The following is a 23,430-nucleotide window of genomic DNA, read 5'->3' on the forward strand; positions in this document are numbered from 1 at the left end:
TCAAGCTATCTATCTATCTATCTATCTATCTATCTATCTATCTATCTATCTATCTATCTATCTATCTATCTCTGTCTCTGTGTCTCTCTGTCTCTCTGTGTCTGTGTCTCTGTCTCTGTCTGTGTGTTTCTCTCTCTCTGGGGCAAGACAGTAGGACGTCTCTGTCTCTGTCTGTGTCTTTGTCCCTCTCTGTCTCTGCCTATGACAGCCCTTTCTCTCTCCCTCTCCCTCGTTCGCCCTGTCCCCCTATCTGCCTCTCTCGCTGTGGCTCTCCGTTCATCTATTAGTGAGCTCAGACACTGACCTCAAAGGGCTTATATATTATTATTATTATTTTGTTTTGTTTTGTATCCAAGAACTGGCTTAGGATGCCATCAGCGTAAGTGATGCTCAGACCCAAAATGGAGGACACGCTGAAGGTTATATATGTGTTTATGTATTTATTTATGAACTTTTCCTTCGTTTCACTGCAGGCTCCCAGTACATTACGTGCAAGCTACAGAACTGCTCGGAAGGAAACAAGGGCAAGCCGTTCCCAGGATTCATCCGGCCCGACTCCTTGGTGGTTCAGGACCAGTACGTGTTCATCCAGGTGGGGTTTTTATTGCCCGGTCCGTCTTCATTAAAAGACAATTAAACGGCGATGCAAGTGCCGGCGCTGAATCGCTTGCTTAATGTGCAATTCCCCCACTTTTCATTAACTAATAGGGGGAGGGGGAGGGCAATATTGTGATGAAGGATGACTTCGTACTGAATGTATTTGTGTAAGGCCCCTAAGCCTTCGCCCCCCCCCTTCCACCCCCACCAAGTACTCTTTATGAACCACTTCTTTGTTTTTGCTGCTTTTCTGGGGATAGCAGCTTGTGTAATAAAGTATTCAGACATGTGGATGAGAAAGGGATTAGAGATGTTAGGTATGAACAGTTTTTTCAGGTGCCGTCCATCTGTCCATGATGCGTTTCTCCACTACTATTTTTTTGTCTTTGGCTTTATGTGATGCAAGCCAATGCACTTAAAGCCTATAGACGTTGATTGGGTGATATTGCTGTTCCAGGTGCCGATAGCGGGGCAGTCTGTCCACTATATGTCCTATAAAAGGAACCCCTTCTACCCCTTGAAGCTGCCTAAGTACACGCTGCCCAAGGTGAGAAACAATTTGGCTGGGGCGAGTTTCATACAAACTGGAGTAAAGCGGATCTTTGGTATTATATTGTTCAATGTTTAGCTCCCTGAGTTAGCACAAGTTGCATATCTTACTCACTCATTTAGCATCACATTTGGCTGTTCATTTTTTTTTTTTTTTACATCAGTTAGCTCACTCCGTAAGTGACACTAAGTGACACTTAGACAAGGATGCAGGGTAGTGATGTTGGAAACAGGTTTATTGTAAGGCTTGCAAATAGTGATACATGACAATGCGATCAATGCTGCCATGCAGGAGATCTCTCTCCGAGTGTGTGGGGTGATGGCTGGTATAACCTGTGCACATCGATTTCCTAATGCATAACCTGTGTGCAGCCTCACCCAGCCCCGGAGTCCAATCAGTTTGACTCGGTCTGGTGAGGCTGCTTAAACCAGCCATCATCCACACACACTCCCACAATCGGTTTGTTTCCTTCTTTAGTATCAGTCGGTTCGCTTCCTCAGTAAGTTAGCTTCCTCATTGAGCATCAGTCAGTAATGTCTTCCACAGTTGCCATCGTATATTCAGCATCCTCTGCTAATTATATGGCTGTCACTGCCATTCCTTTTTCCAGGACTTGCAGATAATCAGCACGGATGACAACCAAGTTGTGACAGCCATCCAGGACTGGCACCAGAACGACTCGTACAACCTGTACACGTCAGAGCAGGGAGGGCTGTTCTTCACCCTGGTGCTGGAGAATGTGGTCAGCAGTGGTGGACCGGAGGGCAACGTCATGATAGACCTCTACGAGGTAGGAACACCCATCCACCCACCCATGCATAAATTATCACTCTTTCCATTTGGCCATCCATACACACATAGTCTTGTCAACCCTCCCTCCATCCCCCTCTCATCTTTGCTACCATAAATCATCTATCCAACCATCCATCAATCCTTTTCTCCATCGAAAGATGTTTCATCAATCTGTCATTCAACCTCTATCTATCCATCCATCCATGTAATCTATCAATCTATCCATCAATCTAGCTGTCTGTCTGTCTATCCATCATCCGTTCATCTACCCTCCAACTGCTCATCCATTATCCATCGAATGTAGCCTTCTATCACTCCACCTATCCCTCTTTCCATCCATCCATCCATCCATCCATAATTTTCTCTATCGTCAAACGACTATGTTTTTCTGAATGCACACTGCATGGATCAATTGTGAGGTACCATTTCAGCTTTGTAGTTTTACGGCAGACTGTTGCCAGTTTATTGTGTATAAATAGTCAAAGATGGCTCACTTCATCTTCTTTGTGCTTTTGCCCCGAAGCGTCTACATTTCTCAACCCCTATCTAGACCTTGTTTGCTCTTTCCCTCCTCTCTTGTGGTCCCGTGGTGACCTGAACTAAAACATTTAGTAGCGTCTCTGCTCCCCGGCACCAAGCCAGCGAGGTCCTGACACCAGTGTTAGCATAACGCAGGCCAGTTCTAGTTCTTTCTTGTCCACACAGTGGAGTACTTTACCTCACACACAGGACACAAAGGCTCAACTAAATCCTGTATAAGCTTCAAGACCCTGGATGGAAGCTACAGATTTCTGCCTCCCTTTATAGATTATCTTCCACTGCAGTCATTTCTCTTCCTGTGACAAGATGGTATTCCCTTGGCCGACCGACCGAGGAAATTTTTACTTAGGTCCATGTACAAAGATTTGCACAACATCAACATAAAAAAGGAAATGCGGCCATGCGAGGACGACCGAGGGAATGGTTGGATTGCATCGTTGTTGCATCCTCTCGGCAGATAAAGATAAAGTAGCAAAGTCTCGAAGCTGCGCTTTTACTTTGTTTTGAATCCCTACAGAAAGATCCAAAATAGTCGTCTCTGTCTGAGAAAGAAACTGCATGTGACCAGACGCCTTTTCTTGTTGCAAACAAACCCTTTTTCGTTTGTGCTTTAACTTTGAGTATCATTTTGATATATTGTTGGAACGGTGGAAAGTTTGACAACTTTCCCTCTCCCTCCCCCGTCCCCCTCCCCCTACAGGTAGCTGGGATTAAGGGAGTTTTCCTGTCAAATAAAGTCGTTGATGGCCAAGTGAGAACTTACATAACGTACAACAAGGGGAGGGACTGGCAGCTACTGCAGGCTCCTGCAAGAGATCTCCAGGGAAACACGGTATACTGTGAACAGGTACATGGTGATATATATAGGTTTGTGGGTGTGTTTGTGTGTCTGTGTGTGTGTTTTAAGAAGCCCAGCCCTTTCAAAACCTCTAAAAAGAGGGGAAATCATATTTGGTAATGTTAGACATCAAAATTATTATACAAATATTCAAATTTTCATTTGGCATTCGGAAAGATGTCCTTTATCAGTAAAAATAGATACTCTAACACTTAACCTTACTTTTTTGTGCAATGTGTTTTTATCACATTTGGGATCCTCTGAGGGGTTCACTGTGTCATTGGATCTCACATTAAACCAACAATAGATTTGTTGTACTCTACAGCGGTTCTGTTAAATAATGATATTCAGGGAATAACTTTTGCTTTGACAGGTATCAGCCCGCCCCTTTCTGTTCTCAGGGAATAACTATAATTGTGACTAATGTCTGCCTATATCTCTCCCTCACTTATATCCTCCTGTGTGTCAGCCATTTTGTTCCTTGCACCTGCACCTCCATGTGTCTGAGAACCCTTACACTTCAGGGAACATTGTGAGCAAAGACTCAGCTCCAGGAATTATAATTGCGTCAGGTAAGGAAGTTGTGCAACAAGGTAAATGTTCAACTCTTTCGGCTGATGGCTGGTTGCCACGGAAACCGGCGGTAGACCCTCGACTTTACCTAATAGTCACTTGTTCCACAGCTAATGGTACCTCTGTTGGCAGCATTCTCGTGCGAGCAAGTCTATATTTCCTGTTACAGTTCTGACAGTGGAGCAAAAATGGTTTTCTGTACTCGTAGGATTGTATTTCTACTAGGATACACATGAACTGTGCTTGGCCTGCATGAATGTACCCTCATGTGTTAAAGGTTCAAACTGGCATATTTGAAAATGTTTCTTGCAAAATGAGGTATATTCATTTCGATCGGAGACCTGTGTCAGTATATTGTTTTTTTCTTTCTGTTGATGACTATAAACATGTCCTTCTAAATAATAGCTGTTTTTTTGTGCGCAGGTGTGATGGGCCCTGAATTAACCAGCAATAACGTCAGCATTTTCATTACGTCTGATGCCGGGAACACATGGAGAGAGGTAGCACTCTTGTTTTTGTATTTCTGGGCAGTGTGAACTCATATCAAAGAGAGGGCGGATTGATTTTTGCTTTCGGCTTCTATAAACCCGTGAATAACTGGTGAATAACAATTCATAACAAACAATTGATACTTGACTGGCTTATATTCAGTGTGCGTGAATATCTTTTTGAGAGATTAAGTCTTTTTTAAAAATACATTCATTAAATTATGTTTATATACATTCTGATGAGGGTGGCCTAGCCCTATAACCTTCAATTCAGGCAATTAGTTTGTCGGAATCTGGGAGAATTGCCATCCACACCATCAAATATTCAGATGCGTGGATGTTTGCTGTAGCCGTCTCTCTGCAAAAACAAGTCCAGCTCAAACGGTGTAAATGGAATTGCTCTGGGTTTCTCTCCCAGGTGTTTGAGGAGGAATACAGCGTCTTGTTTCTGAACCAGGGAGGTGCTCTGGTGGCCATACGACACACTCCGCTGCCCATAAGACATATCTGGTACAGAAATACATGCATTATGCCTTCCAGGGAAATGTGTGCATGCCTTTGCTTTGCTATTTTTTCTTCATTCTGATTGAATTCACCTCTGTAATAGCCGTCCCCCATAGTCTGTCTATTTCTTGCAGTCAGCCCCCTAGTCAGTTCGTCTTTCTTAGTTGGATAGTTGCATTATGATTGAATTCATCTCTGTTTGCGGCGATTGTCCCTAGCCGCTCTTTTTTCCAAACCATACATCGTTGTTTCATTCTGGAATATACACAATATGTCTCAAGGCGAAACAGTTTTACTTATCAAACTGCGTTAATACTCCCTAGTCTCGGTATCCTTCTTCTGAAACCGTCGTATATATGGCACAGCTGTCTTTGATAAACAAGCACAGATCTTCAAGCGAAAACTGTTACATGCATGCGCTTTTATTATGTCTTATGGAACGTCTCTTTGTAGCCCTGATCCCCCTAGTCACCTGGTTGGTGTTATCCGACCTTCCTAACACCACACCAACCTAGGGAACCCTGACCTCGAAAATGTACATTATGTCTCGGTGTAAAATGTACTTTTCTTTTTTCCTTTCTGATGGAGCTGACCTCTTTTTGTAACTCTGGTCTCCCTAGTCACCCGTTTTGTCCTCCTTCCTCCTCCTTCCTCCAGGCTGAGTTTTGACGAGGGCCAGCGTTGGGATCAGTACAGCTTCACCTCCTCCCCGCTCTACGTGGACGGGGTGCTGGGGGAGCCAGGGGAGGACACCCTTATTATGACGTACGTACACTTGCTACAAAAACCCCAACGCTTCCCTTGTGTCCAACCGATAGACGTGGTTACGACAGACGGACAGACAAAAGTGGACCGAAAGAGATCCGGACCGATGTCCGGTTTTACCGGCACAAACGAAATGTATTGACAAGTCAAAAGGAAAACGAAAGGAAACTGCAGTTACAATGGATTGACCTAAAGGTTAGAACAAATTGGATTGGTATTGAGACTGATGGCCATGTTCTAGCATTGAAAAATAGTTAGTAATTTAGAATATGTGTTTAACCCAAAGTGACGTACAGGTGGATCCAGAAACTTGTTCAGGAGAAGGTATTTGGGTTTCTTGCTCAAGTATGTCTACAGCTTTGCGGACAGTAGGGGTTCAAACTCAGTAACTTATGGCTGGAATTTGAACATCCTAGCCACAGTGCTATGCTATCCACTATAATAGAATATTGTTGAGGGGAAAACTTTAGTAATTTTTTAGTAATATTTCTCTATTGATATACCACCTTATTGAAACATTCCATTTATTAATATAAAGGTCAATGAACTGAAAACAACGTTTGGATGAGTTTTGTTTGCTTGCCGTCTCAAAGTGTAATCACTTGAAAAATTGCTATTTGTCTATGCTTATTGTAGTGGGAGCTCGGGGAGCGCTTGATCTAGTTCTCGGCGGTCGCTTGGGCACTGTGCTACATTACTGTGAGCATTTTCTGTCTCCCCCATCTACCCTGTCCTGTCACGTGTCAGAAACCTGCTGCACTCAGCACTCTCCCAACCCACCCCGATTCTGCTCATATGCCCCGGCGGTTCGCAGCCTCGCTTTGCGACGTCACTCCGGATAAGAGCGTCCGCCGAGCGACCAAACGTTGATGCTGAAGATGAATGTGACTGTGTTGCTTCTGTGCAGAATATTCGGTCACTTCAGCCATCGGTCTGAGTGGCAGCTGGTGAAGATCGACTTCCGGTCCTTCTTCAGCCACCGCTGTGAGTCGGACGACTACCTGACCTGGCAGCTACACAACGAGGTAAGGCCAGGCCAGCTACTATTTTGACCACTACTCGTCTCACACGACAAACAGTCAAGTCTATTGCACTTGATTATTTGTCATGTGTGTTACCAGGGCGAAGCCCTCCATCCCAGCCCATAGTCTCAAAGGTCTTCACAGGCCCCGTTGTAAAGGCCCCCCTCTCATCCTCAGCTCGGGAAACATTTTAATTATCAAGGAATAAACCTGATACTTGATGTCAGGTCACATGAGGTCCAGTCCAGCCCCGCCCCTACTCCAACCAACCACAACAACAGCACGTTGTGTGTTTACAGGGGGAGGTCTGCATCATGGGCGTGAAGAGAACCTTCCAGAAATTAAAAGGCAGCGCCCGGTGTGTGAAGACCAGGGACCAGCAGCGCGCCCGGGACTCAGTGCCATGTCCGTGCACCGAGGCGGACTTTGAGTGGTGAGAGCAGGGTTGTTGGTGTTTGGGGGGTTAGCGGTGGGGCTGGTGGTGGTGGTGGTGGTGGTGGTGGTGGTGGCGGTTGAGCACATTTCTTCTTTTCTGCATCAGTGAATCCAATACATCACACTCTCGTAATCTCCACAGGCAGGACTGTTTTTTTTATTATACCGACTGCTAGGAAATAAATATATATAAACTACAGGAAAAGTTGCTGTTTGAGTTTGGGTTTTCAGTGCCGAGTGAAGTTGGGCAGACTATAATCTTCAAATGGTGTAAATTTCGATACGGTTGAGATATTTTCTTTTTTCCTTCTGGCGATTGCCATGAAATAAACATACAAAGTAAAGGAGGAGTTCATGTTTGGGTTTCTAGGGCCAATTGAAGTTAGACAGACTAGACTTCAAATGCTAGAAATGTTGATGTAGCTAAGATGTGTTTTTTTTATATGTTGTATGCTAGGAAATAATATATACAAACTACAGTAGGAGTTCATGTTTGAGTTTGCAGAAGGTAAAGTGACTACAGACTTACATTTTCAAGAATGTTGATATGATTAGGATAATTACTATTAATATATACATATATAAAAACTACAGGAAGAGTTCATGTTTGACTTTGAGTTTTCTGTGCCAAATGCAGAAGGTAAAGAGTATAGATTTCAAATATTGAGAAGTTTGATATGGAAGATTTATATTTATACACACACATATTGTGTGTGTATATATATATATATATATATATATATATATATATATATATATATATATATATATATATATATAACTATAGTCTCCCTAGGGAGACTATAGTTTTCAAATGTTGAATATGTTTAGATGGTTAAGATGTGTTTTATATTTTATGTTGAATGCTAGGAAATATATATATATATATATATATATATATATATATATATATATATATATATATATACAAACTATGGGAAGTTCTTGTTTTAGTTTGCTTTTTCAGTGCCAATTGAAGTCAGACAGTCCAGGGAAGTTACAGGGAAGTTTGTTTGGGTTTTCAGGGCCAAGTGAAGGAACTAGAGACAAATATTTAGGAGGTTTTAAATGCATGCTGTAACAGAAGGGGAATCAGATCATTTTCTCATTAATTATCTTGCTCAAAGGCTGAAACTTACAAATTTTTAAATTTTAAAATATAAATGTTTTTTTTCATTTAATTACATTTCAGTATATTTTTCGTAATATAATATGTAATCAGAATGAATGTCAAAAACACAGTGCCTACATTATGATATAAATAACCTTACCACTGCCTCCCACAAGACAGAAATATTGTTCAGTTATTGGTTGTGACCATTTGAAAACTAATTTGTGTGCGTGTGTCGTTTCCATGGCAACTCGATGGCTTGACTGAGTAGCGACTACGGCTTCGAGAGGGGCACGGATGGGAGCTGCTCGCCGACGTTTTGGTTTTTCCCGACAGCAGCGTCCCGAGACTGCCCCGTTACCATTGAGAGCTACCTCAACAGAACCGGGTACACACACACACACACACAGAGAGAGAGAGAGAGAGAGAGAGAGAGAGAGAGAGAGAGAGAGAGAGAGAGAGAGAGAGAGAGAGAGAGAGAGAGAGAGAGAGAGAGAGAGAGAGAGAGAGAGAGAGAGAGAGAGAGAGAGAGAGAGAGAGAGAGAGAGAGAGAGAGAGAGAGAGAGAGAGAGAGAGAGAGAGAGAGAGAGAGAGAGAGAGAGAGAGAGAGAGATTATTGAAGTGGATTATTGAGTTAACATTGTCCTCTGCTTTTTGATGCAAACTGTGACTCAATACTGCCACCTTCCTCATGTTTTGTGTGAATGTGTTTGTGTGTGTGTGTGTTTCTGGAAGTGTATGTGTAGTCCTTTATTAAGAAATGAAAGCTATGCATATGTACATGTAATGTATTCATTCACAGCACGACTGCACTGTGTTTTGATAGATTGTGATTGAGTGTATGTGTGTGTGTGTGTGTGTGTGTGTGTGTGTGTGTGTGTGTGTGCATGTGTGTGAGTTCCTTCAATGTGTGTTTGTGTGTGTGTGTGTGTGTGCGTAATCCATCATTGCATTTTGTGTGTGTGTGTCTCTACTCCTTCATTGTAAATGTACATTTATTTGTAAAGCACATTTAAAAAAACAACAGTTGAACAAAGTGCTTTAAAAAAAAAAGTGTGTTTGTTTACATGTCTCTGTTCTTTTATTGTATCTGTGTGTGTGTGTGGGTGTGTGTGTGTGTGTGTGTGTGTGTGTGTGGGTGTGTGTGTGTGTGTGTGTGTGTGTGTGTGTGTATTCTAGGTACCGCAGGGCTTTGTCCAATAATTGCACGGTGGGAGGTGGGCCACGGCCGGGCCCCAGGCGACAGAGATGTCCCAGCTCGGCCCCCAGGGGCCTGCAGCTGCTCACCATGGAGCAGACCCTGGTGGCCCCGCTGGGCAACAACGTAACCCTCCTCGTCTTCCTTGAGGAGGTGCTGACGCCAGGAGTGTGTGTGTGTGTGGGTGTGTGTGTGTGTGTGTGTGTGTGTGTGTGTGTGTGTGTGTGTGTGTGTGTGTGTGTGTGTGTGTGTGTGTTCCGTGGCTATGTGTGTAATGTCATCATGATTGTAGAAAAGGTGACATGATGCTCAGATTAGTCTTACTTTCAGGACTTGGTATATCTCTAACAAATAATATTTTTCTTTCGAAAAAATCCCAGAATGAATAATAGTTCGAAAAATGTCAGAAGGAAGGAGGCATATTTCTCCTTAGGGATTTCTTTCAATCGTTCAAATGTGACTAGCTGGCACTAATAGCGCACTGCACTGCTATCACATCCAGGAGCTCTTTATTAGCCAAGTAAGTTAACACATAAGAAAGGAACATGCAACAGATTTATATTGGTGCACTGCTTCTCAAAGGAACTAAAAAACATGTACAAGAGCTAGTAACCATTTTAGCTACACATTAACTATAAATACTGCAAATGTTTAGGTTTGTAAATTACTGCTGTTCATTTAAGAAGGGGAATGGAAACGTGCTGATATCATGATAATATAATATCAATGTTTATTCTATTATTATTGTTAACATTATAATAATGTACCGGTAAATGTTTCCTTCATGTTACTTACTGTAAACAAGTTAGGTGGATTCGATTTTGACGTAAAATCCCTCCATGCTTTGCCTGGCTCGCTCTGTTGAAGTTGAAGGGGTAAACAATAGGACTGTTGAAATAAGAAACTAATTGTCATTAAAGTCGACCACAAATGGCTGAAACTGAGGAATAACAAACCAGGTCTTGAAAACAAAAAGATAAATGTGTGACCTGTGGTCATTCGTGTTTTTGTGTTTTGTTTTGGGTATTGATTTCGGTGAATTGCTCTGTCTTGTCTTTTTGTTGTTTTGTTGTTTGTTTCTCTGAGGGGTGATTGGTTAATAGGCTGTGCGTCACTAGGTGGATTTCTTGGCCCAGTGAACAATTATCATCTCCATCTCAGAAAACTAATGTGTGTCTTAGTTTAGTTTTGAGTTGAATGATTTTGCACAATTAATGAATGCAACATCATTTCAATGTACATTTCATTAGGATTTTATTGGACTTAAATTCTTGGAAGCTGAGATGGACAATTTCCTGTTGTGCCAGTTTTAACACTGTTGTTACCTTACACGTTTGTGTGTGTTGTTTGGTGTGTTGTGTTGTCTGCAGGGTGCAAGCGCCACCACTAGCATTACGGTGGACTTTGGTGACGGCACGGCGGTGTCCTACGCCAACACCAGCTCCATCGAGGACGGGATCCGCCACATGTACAGCAGAGTTGGCATCTACCACGTCTCGGCAGTGGCTCGCAACCACCTGGGGTCGGACCGGGTCACCCTGTTCCTACACGTCTCCTGTGAGTCTGCAAACTACAAATTAAGTGGGAGATGAGAAAACATCCACGTATTACCGTGGTTATCATGGTTGCCATGACACCCGTTGATCGGAGATACAGCGACTAATCAAGAACCAACAACTGGTATTTTCTTCAGGGAACTCCCCCTCTGGTTACTATTGAGTCATTGAACAGATGTTGTCATTCGACTTGTAGTGATTTCAGATCCATTTCTTTAAGGAGCAGGTAAAGGGGTAGGGCATCCTGTGCTTGGATCCTGCATGTAACTGGACATTTGGGGATCAAATATTATCATAATACATCCTACTCCAATGTGGGAAAATAACTATAATAAAAACTCTGTGTGTGTTTGAATCCAACGATGTCCACAGCCCGTAGGAATCCTTGAGCAAATGTGCCGCTGCTTCTTCGTGGCGTGCTTGTATCTGATTTCAGTTCCAGGTCGCTTTGAATAAAGAAAGTCTGCTAATTGACTTATTAAGTATTAAACACCAAGACTTCCTTGGCTCCTTCCGGACTCGGCAGCGCACCGTAATGGTCTTGACATGCCAAACCACATAATGAGGGCTCCACCGCCGCCCAGTCGGCCCGTTACCACGTCTGGTCAGAGGCCCGCTTGCACAGGTGTCTCTAATTAATACCACTGGCCAACGGTTCCCGCGAGCGCCCAAATCACACGGTCGTGGCGAGAGGTTAATTAGGTGTAACACGCTCCTCCTCAGACAGATGGAGCAATAGTATGATGTACCCTTCCCTCCCTCACCCTCCCTCCCTCCCTCCCTCCCTCTCTCTTGGCCCTGACTTTATGCTCAGTGGTTTCACAGAACCTCTTGTGTCGTTGCCCTCGCGCCTCGGGAATGATTTCATGAGGAACGTTTGGGAGGAGTGGAACACCACTGTGGGCTTTATCGAAGGCAGAGTTGTTGAAAGGGAACAGAAATGACAAAAGTCCCTGCCTATGTCCCTGCCTCTTGGTGAATCAGGCAAGAGGAGTCGCAGCCATACGTGACTGGAATGAATATTAATATTGATTTTTCCGTCTTTTCTCTTTTAAGAAACAAATCAGCTAAAGGCTGTGTTACCCAGTTTGACTCCACTTACTTCATTTTAGATAATTTCTTTTTTTGACCTTTTTGCAGAATGAGCTATTTTCATGTTATACATAAAAAAATATGTTTTGTTGTAGTTGTTTTTTGCGTATATATATAACCATAACTTGCTGTGTTTGTTGTTGTTGTTTTTTTGACAAGTATGGTTAGGGATTTATGGCTAGGAGTCCATACACAAATGTCTAGTTTCTCGCATTGTGTACATAAATATACTTTCTGTATTTATTTGTTCAGTTTTTCCTCATATTTAAACCATTTTGATTCCTATCAACATCCTGTATGTTGCGCTGTGTAATAAAGTATGATCTTATCTCGACTGTCTCCCTACACTGAATGAACATTTGCATAGAACCCTTTGACCTTGGGTTTCAAACGGTGTCCTCTGTGTGTGTCCCGGTTGAAGGTGAGCTGGAGCGGGTCCGGCTCCTGGCTCCCCCGGTGGCCCTGAAGAACCGAGCGGTGAACCTGTCAACGGTGCTGGAGCCCGGGACTGTGGGGGCCGTCACCTACTACTGGTGGCTGGATAACAAGACGGAGGTCAGCCCCCCCCCTGTTACGGTCGTAAAGCTTTATTGGCGTGAAAGTGACTTAGCCTATTGCCAAAACCAAAATGGCGTTCAGTTTATTAGTTGATTTATTAAACATATACAATTTGGAGAGCGACATAAAACACAAACATTATGTAAAAAATAAACGGATCAGTAAGAGCCAGAAAGGTTTCAAGTTGTCTTATTTGACAACATTGTGCCACATGTTGTGCTGCTATAACACCCACTTATCCCTGTTATTTTTCTGTCTCCACTAAATGGCCCCCGTTCATCTTTCATTGATTATTTTGCTGGGTTTCTTTCGTCTACTCTAGGGGTTCTCAAAGTTTTGACAGCTGAGGGCCAATTTAGGAACCCAAAATTTGACTGAGGGCCACCAAAGGAAAAACAAATAGGCGGGAAATGCCGTCAGCATCCCAGTGGTGAAAAAAAACATTGCACCGTGGACCTCTGGGAGTGAGATCAAGTGAGGTCTTAATCACGAAACTGAGGTTCATCCTTTCAAAGTAATGTACAGTAGGATTAAATCTAACAAATGTAACAGGATTGAAAGCTAGAGAGTCGACTTTTCTCTTTATATTTATTTATTTTTGTTTCAATTAATATTGATATAATAATTTAAATTAAAACAAACCTTTTTTTTCCAAAAGAAAATTCCTGTATGTCATTGCGAGCCGCCCGGAATGTTTCTGCGGGCCGCCATTGGCTCGCGGGCCGCACTTTGAGAACCAATGGTCTACTCCTTTCTGACTGTTTGTATTTCTGTCTTCTTTCTTTCTTTATGTCTTTTCTTTCACTCTTTCCTTTCTGACTGTTTCTATTTCTGTCTTCTTTCTTTCTTATGACGACAGAAATAGAAACAATCAGAAAGGAAAGAGTTCTTAGTTCTTATTCTCTGTCTATTTCTTCCTAGCCCTCTTTGTTTGTCCGTCTGCGTTTCTCCTTCTTTCTCTGCTTCATTCTGTCTTTCTTTTTCCTATCTCCATGTCTGTCTGTCTGTTCGCCCTCCAGCCCGTGGTGACCCTGGATGCGGGGATCTCGTGTTCCTTCTCCAGGGAGGGCCTCCACAGCGTGGTGGTGCAGGCGTCCGCGGGCAACACCGTCCATCAGGACCAGGGAACCGTGGCGGTGTACGGTGAGACCCCCAGGAGACCCCGCCCCCATTCGTTGACCTTCCAGACGTTGACCCCCCCCCTCCCCCAGAGAACAGCATCTAGAACAGTGGTTCCCGATATGTGGGTCGGGGCACCACTCACGGTTGCCTGATTTGCGATTATGGGTCACAGGGGATTGCTGAATCATCCGGAATCATAATTAGATACTTTCTAGCTTTCTACGTAATCTGGTTGCGTTTCACAGGTCACACATTTAAAAAAGAAACGCAAACGTAGTCGGAATAGAAGAGAAAATGTAGTTCCTGCAATTGGGTCGGATTGTGTTGTCACTGGTATCTGACTTGAATGAATGGTGTGCTTCTGAAAGTTTCCCCTTAAGCTATATATATTTTTTGGTGCATTTCAGGTAAAAATAGTCATTTCTAAAGCTTTAAAAAGTCCCCATGACCCCCAGTCCCCAAGTGACTTGTGTAGGGTTATTGGCATTTGTTCAATGGGACACTGATGTTGCTGGCGAATACTGATATTTACATGGGGTTAAGACCCTATGTGGGGAGCAGATACAAGTGGAATCCTTTTCACACATACAAAAGACTGGGAAGTACTGATCTAGAACCTTCTCACTGTCTCAAACAAATCAGATAAAATCAATCAATGCAAAGGACACTCCAGGCCTAACAAGGGAAACAACGGGACAAAGAAGAAACAGCAAAAGCTGACTCTCAGACACCTTTGAGAGGTAGATTTAGACCAAAGATCACGCCTCGCAGCTTCTTAACCCATTTGTGCCGGCTGCTGCGCGGCGCAACATTGTATCTACTAGATACAATGTTGCGCAGCCAGCACAAATGGGTTAAGAAGAACCATTAAGTGCAAAGGTAAGCCTTCATGTTGAGTTTAAAGGCCTTGACAGATAACAGTTGTAGAGGGTCCAAACTGACCGGAGAAACGGACCCAAAGAACACACCGATCCGGGATGTCTCCCCATATTGAACGGTAATTTGTCTCTTCTTTCCCCCTGACTCTCTTTCTCTCTTTTCTTCCCCCTCTTACTGCAGAGTCTTTCCGGTCGAATGTCCTGGCCTTCTCCCCAAACCTGGACGAGGTGAACCCCGGGGTGGCGGAGTGGAGAGAGGACATTAGCCGGGTGGTCAAGACCTCGGTGGTCCAGGTAACCGGGTTACAGACATTCCCCGGCGCTCGTGTGGTCCATAATAATTCAGTCGGGAGCCGAACCCCACCCTGAACTTTCCCTGAGCCGTGCTGAGAATGTATATGCCATCGCAGAGTGAGTTATTTTATTTATACCCCAGATCTAGGCCTGGAGACACGCCTCAACTCCCCAAGTAGATTCTGGAAGCACGTTTCTAGATAGTAAAAAGAAACACTCCTTCATGAGCGCAACGTGAGCAAATAGTTTTTCGTGAGCACGCTTGTATTTGTCATGTTGATATATATTTGCACTACCTTTTCACCTTCATTAGCCATGTAATTATCCCTTTCCCTGGCTGCCTGTCCAAACACCTTGCAGCGCACGGTTCATTAAAGGGATACAGATGTTGGCAAAACACAAGGACACCACAAACACATGGGTGTGTGTGTGTGTGTGTGTGAGTGTAGGTTGAACCTCGCTTATCCCCCAGTGGGGGTGTTTCCAGGAATGTCAGAAAAGCAGCAGGTTACATAAAAGACCTAGAAACCAGGACCCATATATAAATATACCCACGTCGGCGTATGAAACATTCACGTTCTGACCTTCTGTCTTGTCAGACATTAGCATAGTTTGCACTGGCAGCCAGACGGCAGACCTCTGCTTTCACTTAAAAGCCCCCTGCCCTTTACCAGCGGCTGTCAGCTCAGGCAGGGGGCCCGGGCTGATCTGCGTGGTCCGGGCTGACAGCGCGAGCGTGGCCGCACTTAGCCATGCAATACTTAGCAGAGCAGACAGTGAAGGGGGGGGGGGGCGGCGTTCTCCCAACACGGAAATGAACCGCCATGCCACCGGAGGAGGGCTTCATGGCACCAGGGGCCCGCTTACAGCAGCCCACGCGGCGGAGGCGATGGCGGATGCGAATAGTTATTTGTTTTAATTGCACGCGTTCATTCTTCAAATGCCAAGTGGTAGCCGGTGGAGGTTCACGTGGAGGTTTCCTGGGCAGTGAAACTGCAGTGCTGCAGTGCTTAGCAACTTGGGGGGGGGGGGGGGGGGGAGAGCCTGCAAGAACTAAGAGATGAGATGATTAAAGAGAATCAAAGATTTGAGAGGTAGATGTAAAGTAAAAGATTTCACGCTACTGGATTCAAAGAGTGCTGGACTCAAGCTGAACTAAAAAGGTCATAGTTGTACAACATTCATATTTATATATTTTCTACATTTCATGCGTCTGCATGGTTTAACCATGGCGGTTCTGTGGCAGGCCACGGGTATCAGCAGGGAGCAGGTGCTGGTGTCCGTGTTCCCTGGACTCCCTACGGCTGCCGAGGTCTTCATCGTACCCGGACACGGAAGCGGGGAGGGCAAGTCAGCCCATCTGGATCAGGTAGTTCATATATTAGTAGTATTTGATGGGAGATATTTACTCGGGTTTGAACTTTTGATCTCTTTTCAAGTTTGACTGCTCGACAGTCTTATCTAACAAGACTGATCTTTTGAAAAATGCATGGTTTTATACTATAAAGCCCTTTCTATAATAACATGGTGTACATTATTAAGCTACATTCTCCATATGAATGTCGTAATGACTTTTACAACATTGACAATTAGGAGTTGTATTGTATGTTGTTAACACTAGAGGGCACTCTTCACCCATCTACTTGATGTCACTGTTATCTAGTACAGGTTAAAACATCATCACGATATACAGAAGCGCCCTATTGAATAGCTCATACAAATTTAATAAATCCACGGGCGTGGATAAATTTTGATAGATTTAATCAGACTATGCGTAAATATATATATTATTAGCGTTTATATATTGCAGGCTACTATTCATTACGTGCACATCACCACATTGTCGGACAAATTCAATATTCATCAATTATGGCATTGCACTTTGAATATGCATGAGCAACTAACGATCATCACAGTGTATTCCAGGTAGGCAAGCTCCATGTTGTTTAATCATGAACCGCAATTTCTTTGGGAGAAAATAAATATAAAGGAAGAATAATAATTTGGTTGGCTCATAGTTTGTCTTGCACCAAGTTAATGGGTATTTAATTACATCGATGCAATGGCGTAATTGAAGCCAGAAGAGGGAGAGAACGACGGGCTGGCAGGCCGACAGCAAACGGAGGGAATTACGAAGACGTATTTATCTAAAGGCTGTCTGATTACCTGGCACTGTCTCGCACACAATACTGTCATAAATCTTCACTTCCCTGCCTGACTCAGAGCACCGGAGTTGCTCTGTGCGTGTGTGTGCTTGTTTTTTTTGTGTGTGTGTGTGTGTGTGTGTGTGTGTGTGTGTGTGTATGTGTTTGTCTGCGTGTGTGTGTGTGTGTGTGTGTGTGTGTGTGTGTGTGTGTGTGTGTGTGTGTGTGTTTGTTTATGAGCGAGGGAGATAGGTGAGGAAAGATATAAAGTGCATGGTGCTTTATGCGTTTTTCGTTGTGCAATGTGTGTGTGAATGTATGATTATGTGTTGTGGTTGGTTGTATGTTGTGAATATGTGTGTCTTTCAGTATGTTGTGTGTGTGTCCATCTGCAGGTGTTTGTAGGTGTTTCAATGTGTGTGCGGGCACATGGCCACACACGCGCGTCTGTGTGTGAAGCTGCCCATTAAAATGTGTAATAGATTTACTGACCCTGATATGCCACTAGAATAAAAAGTAATTATTCATACTGCGTGGCGCGGTCTAATTTTAACCGTTGGAAGAAAGATTTGAGAAAGTGGGAGATGGAATTAGTGAGGCATGACTAAGGAGTCAAATGGGCTCTGGAAGTCATTCCGGGATCCCTTAATGAGCGCTTCATTTAGGTGTGAAAAACAAGGAAACGCTGAGCACTTTGGAGGGAAAATTAGAACACTCATTTCCTATATGAAAAATGATATGAAATAGATCCATACTACATGCTTACGGGACCCCCACCATGCCGATGGGGTCCACGCACGTGTGTGTATTTTAATCGCATTTGTGTGCACGTGTATTTTAACATTCAAATATATGCATATGTTGTAAAAAATGGTAAATACAGACAGAGACTCAGTAGTGACCTACAGAAAGTCTGCAATCATATGGGAATACTTGAAATATTGATGTCAGTGGAGTCTGGATGCTCCGCTGTTGATGCTTTCAGAAGGTTTTCTGCTCATCCCTTCACCACTGTTCCCCCCCCCCCCCATCAGCTCTTCCAGGTCCTGATGAGTGCTCTGAACCAGGACCTGATCAAGTTCAGCCTGAGGCCGGGGGTCCTGATCAACGTGTACGCCACGCGGTTCTCCCCCGGTGAGTCTGCCTTCTAACGCCCCCAGTCTGTTCTCACTGCACTGAGACGGACAGGCGGACAGACAGACACACTGTCTCATGGGGAGATGTTAGGTACTCTGAAATGTGAAGTGTGACTCTTTCTTAATCAATCGCTCCCTGATTAATGTGAGGTTGTCTCTAAACGTGTTTTAATTAGTCTTTTTTTTGTTGTCATTAGTCTCAGCTCAGACATCTGTTGTTCCCTTAAAATATCACAAGTACATCATGTCTGCTATTTAGCACATTTGTTTTCCGCTTTTATCCAAAGTGACTCAAAGGTGTTTTTAAATATTTTGTAATAATTATTGTTACGGCATTTTACCCCCATGATGTGTACAGGTAGACACTGCTCACATCAGGGTTCGAACTTGCAAAGCTACACTATACTATCCCATCAGTGTAGATTTAAAATACCATGAAGCCATGAATGTTAACCAAATTTTGTTGAAATCATTGTATATAAGGTGTGTAATATACTTGTTTAAGAATAGTCTTATTAGATCAGACCTTTATATACGTTGTATTTTCATAGACATCCCTCCATAGTGCTCTATTTCACTGATTGTATTTTGTGTGTGGTGGTGTGACAGCGTCCCTAGTGGACATCAGTGAGAGTGGCATCTACAATCACCATCACAGCGGTGCGGCAGTCATCATGCTGGTGTCCATCGCTCTGATGTGCCTGGTCGTCTTCGCCATATACAAGTTCAAAAGGTACAGCCACCTTATGAGACAACCCAACCCCTACACCAGTTGTAGAGTGAGTGGTCCGCATTAGATGACCCTCTCTCCTTAGGTTATACACATGCCATTACGTGCATAACTTCTGACTTTCTGGCTGATGGGGTTCCCAAGTCACCTTCTGATTTAAGCGTTGCTGCGCCAGACCTTTTCCACTGCTCCTTCAGCTGAATAGAAGGGGAGTTTACAGTGGAGCCAGCACTTTTAAAGGTGGGGTCAGGGGTTTTTGTTTCAAACCCGGTCCCCTCCCCACGTGTCCCCCGAGGCAGGGGCCAAACATGGTACCGGTTCAAGTGGTTCAGCAATGGTAGAAGCGTGACAGTGCCTTGAGACAAGTAAATACAAGTAGAAGACAACAAACAAGTGCCGGTTTTTCTCTTATTTTGCCATCTTGTCTTTATTTAAATAAAAATTTGTTCCCAATTCATGACTAGTGCTTGATTTCATTTTTATTCTCTCCACAAACTTCGCCATGACCACTTATTGTTGTGTCCATTCAGTAAATTCTAAAGCCCAATACTCATTAAAATTGAAAGATTTTCTTTTGGAGAAACTGACAGCTCTTGTTGGAAAACATTCATCTGAAACTCACCACCCAGAGACAAACAACTCTTACCAAGCTCAGATTCGGCATGCGACTTCATCACTCGATTCAATCCTGCGGCGCCTCCCAGTCTGATTGGTCCACCAACCTTTCGGCGCATTCAGAAAAAGCACTGCAGTCGGCACTTTCTGTGGAACCCCCAGCAGTCATCGCTCAGAAGATAAGCAGGGCTCGGCGTCTCCACCGACGGGGAAGGCGGGGTCACGTGTCTAGCATAATGTACGTGATCGCAGTCTGACTTGATCTCCTCCCCTCCTTAAAACACCTTCAAAATGTTCCCGCCCCACGGCCCCAGAGTATCCAGACGCCTTACATCCTGCAGTTATGGACATCTGCGACACAATAATAGCCTCAAGGAATAAGACAATTCTCCTCTGTCTCAATCAGTCGAGTATTACGGTGGAATGACAGCCTAATCAATTGTCTTCGCACGGCAAACCGGGGGTCAGAGTCCTGTAGTTATCAATATTCATCTGTCTGACAAGGAGAAGCTTGACCTTTCGGGAAATGCTAAACACACTGGTTGGGTGGGAGGTACAGCGTGGGGAATGGCACCTAAGGTTGAAGAGATAAGCCCTCCGAGTGCATTTATTATACGCCGGCACGACCGTGCCACGACACGTGCCCGGTAGAGGACAAACTTTTGGGGGACCCAACGAAGGTCTATTCCCCCCCGCCCCCCCCCCCCCCATCCAGGAAACAAAGTATTTTTGTATTTTTTATTAATACAATCTATATGTTCTTCTTTCCTTAATGTCATGGAAAGAAAACAAACGGCGGCGGGTAGGATCTTGTTTCGAAGCCGGCTGTTGGTAGCACAAAATAAAAAAGTATTGATTGAAAAATGAAGGCGGGGATGGAGAGTGAATGTGTTGTGTTGCTTCTCGAAATGCTGCAAAACAAAATATCTTCACCGCAATCCATCAGGATGGCCGACCGGCCCTCATGTGACAACACAACCATGAAATAGCTCAGTGCTTCACATTCCTATTGACTACTATTGGCTTTGTTTCAGTTGCATAGCATGCAGTTTTATTCAAATAGACTTGCATTGGATTATATGTAGTCAAAGAGCAGGTTGGTATCTTCTTATTAAAATGTTTGGGCATTTAGCAGGTGCTTAAGAGCCAAAACTCTAAGCACCTGACAACACAACCATGAAATAGCTCAGTGCTTCACATTCCTATTGACTACTATTGACTTTGTTTCAGTTGCATAGCATGCAGTTTTATTCAAATAGACTTGCATTGAATTATATGTAGTCAAAGAGCAGGTTGGTATCTTCTTATTAAAATGTTTGGGCATTTAGCAGGTGCTTAGAGCCAAAACGACTTTTGATAAGTGCTCCACTAAGGAGCTGGAAGTTTGGTGAGGGCATCTTGCTCAAAGAAGCAGATTTTGGAGATCAACCCAGTAAATTTCAGGCTGGGAATTGAACACCCTAGCCACTACCTTTCACAGATGGTAATTTCTACTTTAATTTACATGTCATGAATGAGCAGGCTGCACTCAATGAGGGATCAAAGCCAACACTTTTCAGGCTGGAAGTAAAACTTTTAAGACGTTTTAATTTTTATGCTCCCAAACTCCCAACAGGAAGTCCCCGCGCGGCGACGCCTACACAGTGGAGCAGCCGGAGAAGGAACAGGAAGTGATTCCCACGGTGACTTCTATGGTGGTGACTGACGTCCAGGGCGGCACGATGGCATCACTAGAGCGCCTCGACGTGAAGATGGACTCCCCGCGCCGAGGTAAATGCTCCTCCCACCTGGTTGTTTTAACTGCTAAAAATCAGGCGTTTCCCAAACCCTTTGAGGCCATGAGCCACCTGTGGAGGAACTTTTGGCACCCAAACCGACCCATCAAATATTTTGTGCAAAAAACGTTCTATTTTTCTGTACTGCTGCAGAGTCAGAGCAACTAACCATCATCCATGTGTTCCTAAAGTTTGCGTCAACATGACAGAATGTATTTTTAGCCACATTTGCATATTGTACTTTTCACATTTATCGCAGTTTCGGTCATCAATACAGCGTACCCTTTCCAGTCATCAAAAATGCTAATGATCAGAAGAAACCGGCAAAGAAAGTAGGCATGCATATCGATTTGTGAAGAGCAGAAAAGATCAACGCATTCTGCCTTGACCCACTGGGTGCCCTGCTGTGACCCACTTATGGGTCGCGACCCACAGTTTGAAAACCCCTGCTTCTGATCACCTTTACCCTGGGAGTGCACCAAAACACTCTCATGCGCAGGCATGAAGCGTGAGTTGCCCATGGAAATGCTCTTGCTCTAATATTTCTGTTGGCCGGTAGCTGTGAACAGAAGAGATGCACTGTAACAGAGATGCTCAGAGTGCTGGCACCCTCTCGTAGCTTCAAATCTCCAGACACTTATTGAAGCAACACATTGTTTACAACACGTACCACTGTTTGGCAGACGTTCTTGTTCACTCATGTTCCGTATTTGCATATAAAACCAGAAGCAAAGGCAGAATCACAATACGCTGTAGCTGTTTCATTGTTATCCTTCTGTTCAGTTGAGTTTGCGCCCAGAGGTTCCCTGTTCCCTGCCCTTGACCTGATAGCACACTTGTATCTCCTCGCGGCCTTTCCGTTGTTGCATCTGATCATTTCTTTTACAATTTCCATCTCCCGAGCAGGTGGCGGAGTGAGGGGCATCTTGCCAACAGGTTAGGCTGCTATAGACATGGGGGCGGGGAATCGAACCAGGTACTTTTGTGGGCTTCTATTTGAACACCGTAGCTCCCAACCGTATCCCGCAGGCCGTACAGCAGACACAATAGCCAATGGAGCAGAGACTAGATACCCCTGTGTGGGTTGTGCTAATAAACCACGTGACCAATCTACATGTGTGTTAAGGCAATTCTAAACGTGTGTGTTCGTGCACTGTTTGTGCACTGTGAGTGAAGGGGTGGGGGGGGATGGGTACCCCCCTCCCCCGCTGTCCATATAAATTAATTAGTGTCTGAGGGAAAGCAGCAGAGCGTTGAAAGCATTTTCATCTGCTCCTCCTGATCCGATTTCCATCTGATTTATTTACCTAAAGTAGCTGAACAACCTCCCTGCCCGCGGCCTAGATAGAAGTGTTGACACGGGCGGGGGGGGGGAGAAACACTCACACGCATAAAAAAAAGACGACGGTGGATATGTTAATACTTCAATGCTGCATAATAAGACGAGAATAAATAAATAAAAATAAAATAATTCCCCCGTCTCTTTCTTCCTCTCCCTCTCCTTCCTATCCCCCTCCCTCCTTCCCTCTCCTGCCAGGCTACCTGCCTTCCCGAACAGACATCAAACTCTTGGAGGCAGCGCCCCATGTGTCTTAACGCTGGGAGTCTATGGCCAAGTGGAAGAGTAATACGTCTTCTTTGGCAGTCTGCTTTTTCCGTGGCTGAAACGCAGACTATGAAATGGCCCGGCCTTGGTGAATACTCCCGGGTTTGTTTTCTTCTTTTTTTTCTCCGCCGCTCGTGCGTGGACAGACAAGCGCTCACCACGCTGCCCGCTACACCGTGGCGGAGGGAGAAGATGTGTACAGATTTATACGCCAATATGCTCCTCAAAAATAAACGCGCCGCTTTGTTTTTCTCCCCTGACTCAAAGCAATTGTATTTTTGGAAGGAACTCTTGCAGATTTTTATGTAAATATCGTGTGTACATCGCTGCAATGCGTGCGCGTGTTTTTTTTTTTCAGATTGTTTTATCTTGTCTGAGATCTGTGCCATGCGTCTGTGTCGGTCTGTCCATGTGTCTGCAATAGAGCTAGGATCTAATATATATAAAAAACAGTGGGGAAAGAAACATGACACTGCTGTTCAATAATATCATTTTGAATGATGGTTATCGA

General features: G+C 44.1%; 1 protein-coding gene across 1 annotated transcript in view; it reads left to right on the top strand.

The window, feature by feature from the left end:
• Positions 1-22,909, top strand: part of LOC307091933 (VPS10 domain-containing receptor SorCS1-like) — a gene marked incomplete at both ends in the record, with an annotated part of 39,166 nt that extends 16,257 nt beyond the window's left edge. The window contains 21 exons of the mRNA XM_079758779.1: positions 474-592; positions 1,055-1,144; positions 1,758-1,937; positions 3,180-3,326; positions 3,787-3,889; positions 4,314-4,390; positions 4,797-4,888; positions 5,540-5,647; positions 6,555-6,672; positions 6,969-7,102; positions 8,487-8,603; positions 9,395-9,566; positions 10,784-10,970; positions 12,483-12,616; positions 13,639-13,762; positions 14,801-14,913; positions 16,160-16,282; positions 18,092-18,191; positions 18,803-18,926; positions 21,154-21,308; positions 22,851-22,909. Of these exons, the coding sequence (XP_079614905.1) occupies positions 474-592; positions 1,055-1,144; positions 1,758-1,937; positions 3,180-3,326; positions 3,787-3,889; positions 4,314-4,390; positions 4,797-4,888; positions 5,540-5,647; positions 6,555-6,672; positions 6,969-7,102; positions 8,487-8,603; positions 9,395-9,566; positions 10,784-10,970; positions 12,483-12,616; positions 13,639-13,762; positions 14,801-14,913; positions 16,160-16,282; positions 18,092-18,191; positions 18,803-18,926; positions 21,154-21,308; positions 22,851-22,909 (2,576 nt within the window). The remainder of the gene's footprint in view (positions 1-473; positions 593-1,054; positions 1,145-1,757; positions 1,938-3,179; positions 3,327-3,786; positions 3,890-4,313; positions 4,391-4,796; positions 4,889-5,539; positions 5,648-6,554; positions 6,673-6,968; positions 7,103-8,486; positions 8,604-9,394; positions 9,567-10,783; positions 10,971-12,482; positions 12,617-13,638; positions 13,763-14,800; positions 14,914-16,159; positions 16,283-18,091; positions 18,192-18,802; positions 18,927-21,153; positions 21,309-22,850) is intronic.
• Positions 22,910-23,430: the final 521 nt, after the last annotated feature.

This window comes from Pollachius pollachius (assembly GCF_949987615.1).
Source record: "Pollachius pollachius genome assembly, chromosome: 2".
Classification (NCBI taxonomy): Eukaryota; Metazoa; Chordata; class Actinopteri; order Gadiformes; family Gadidae; genus Pollachius; species Pollachius pollachius.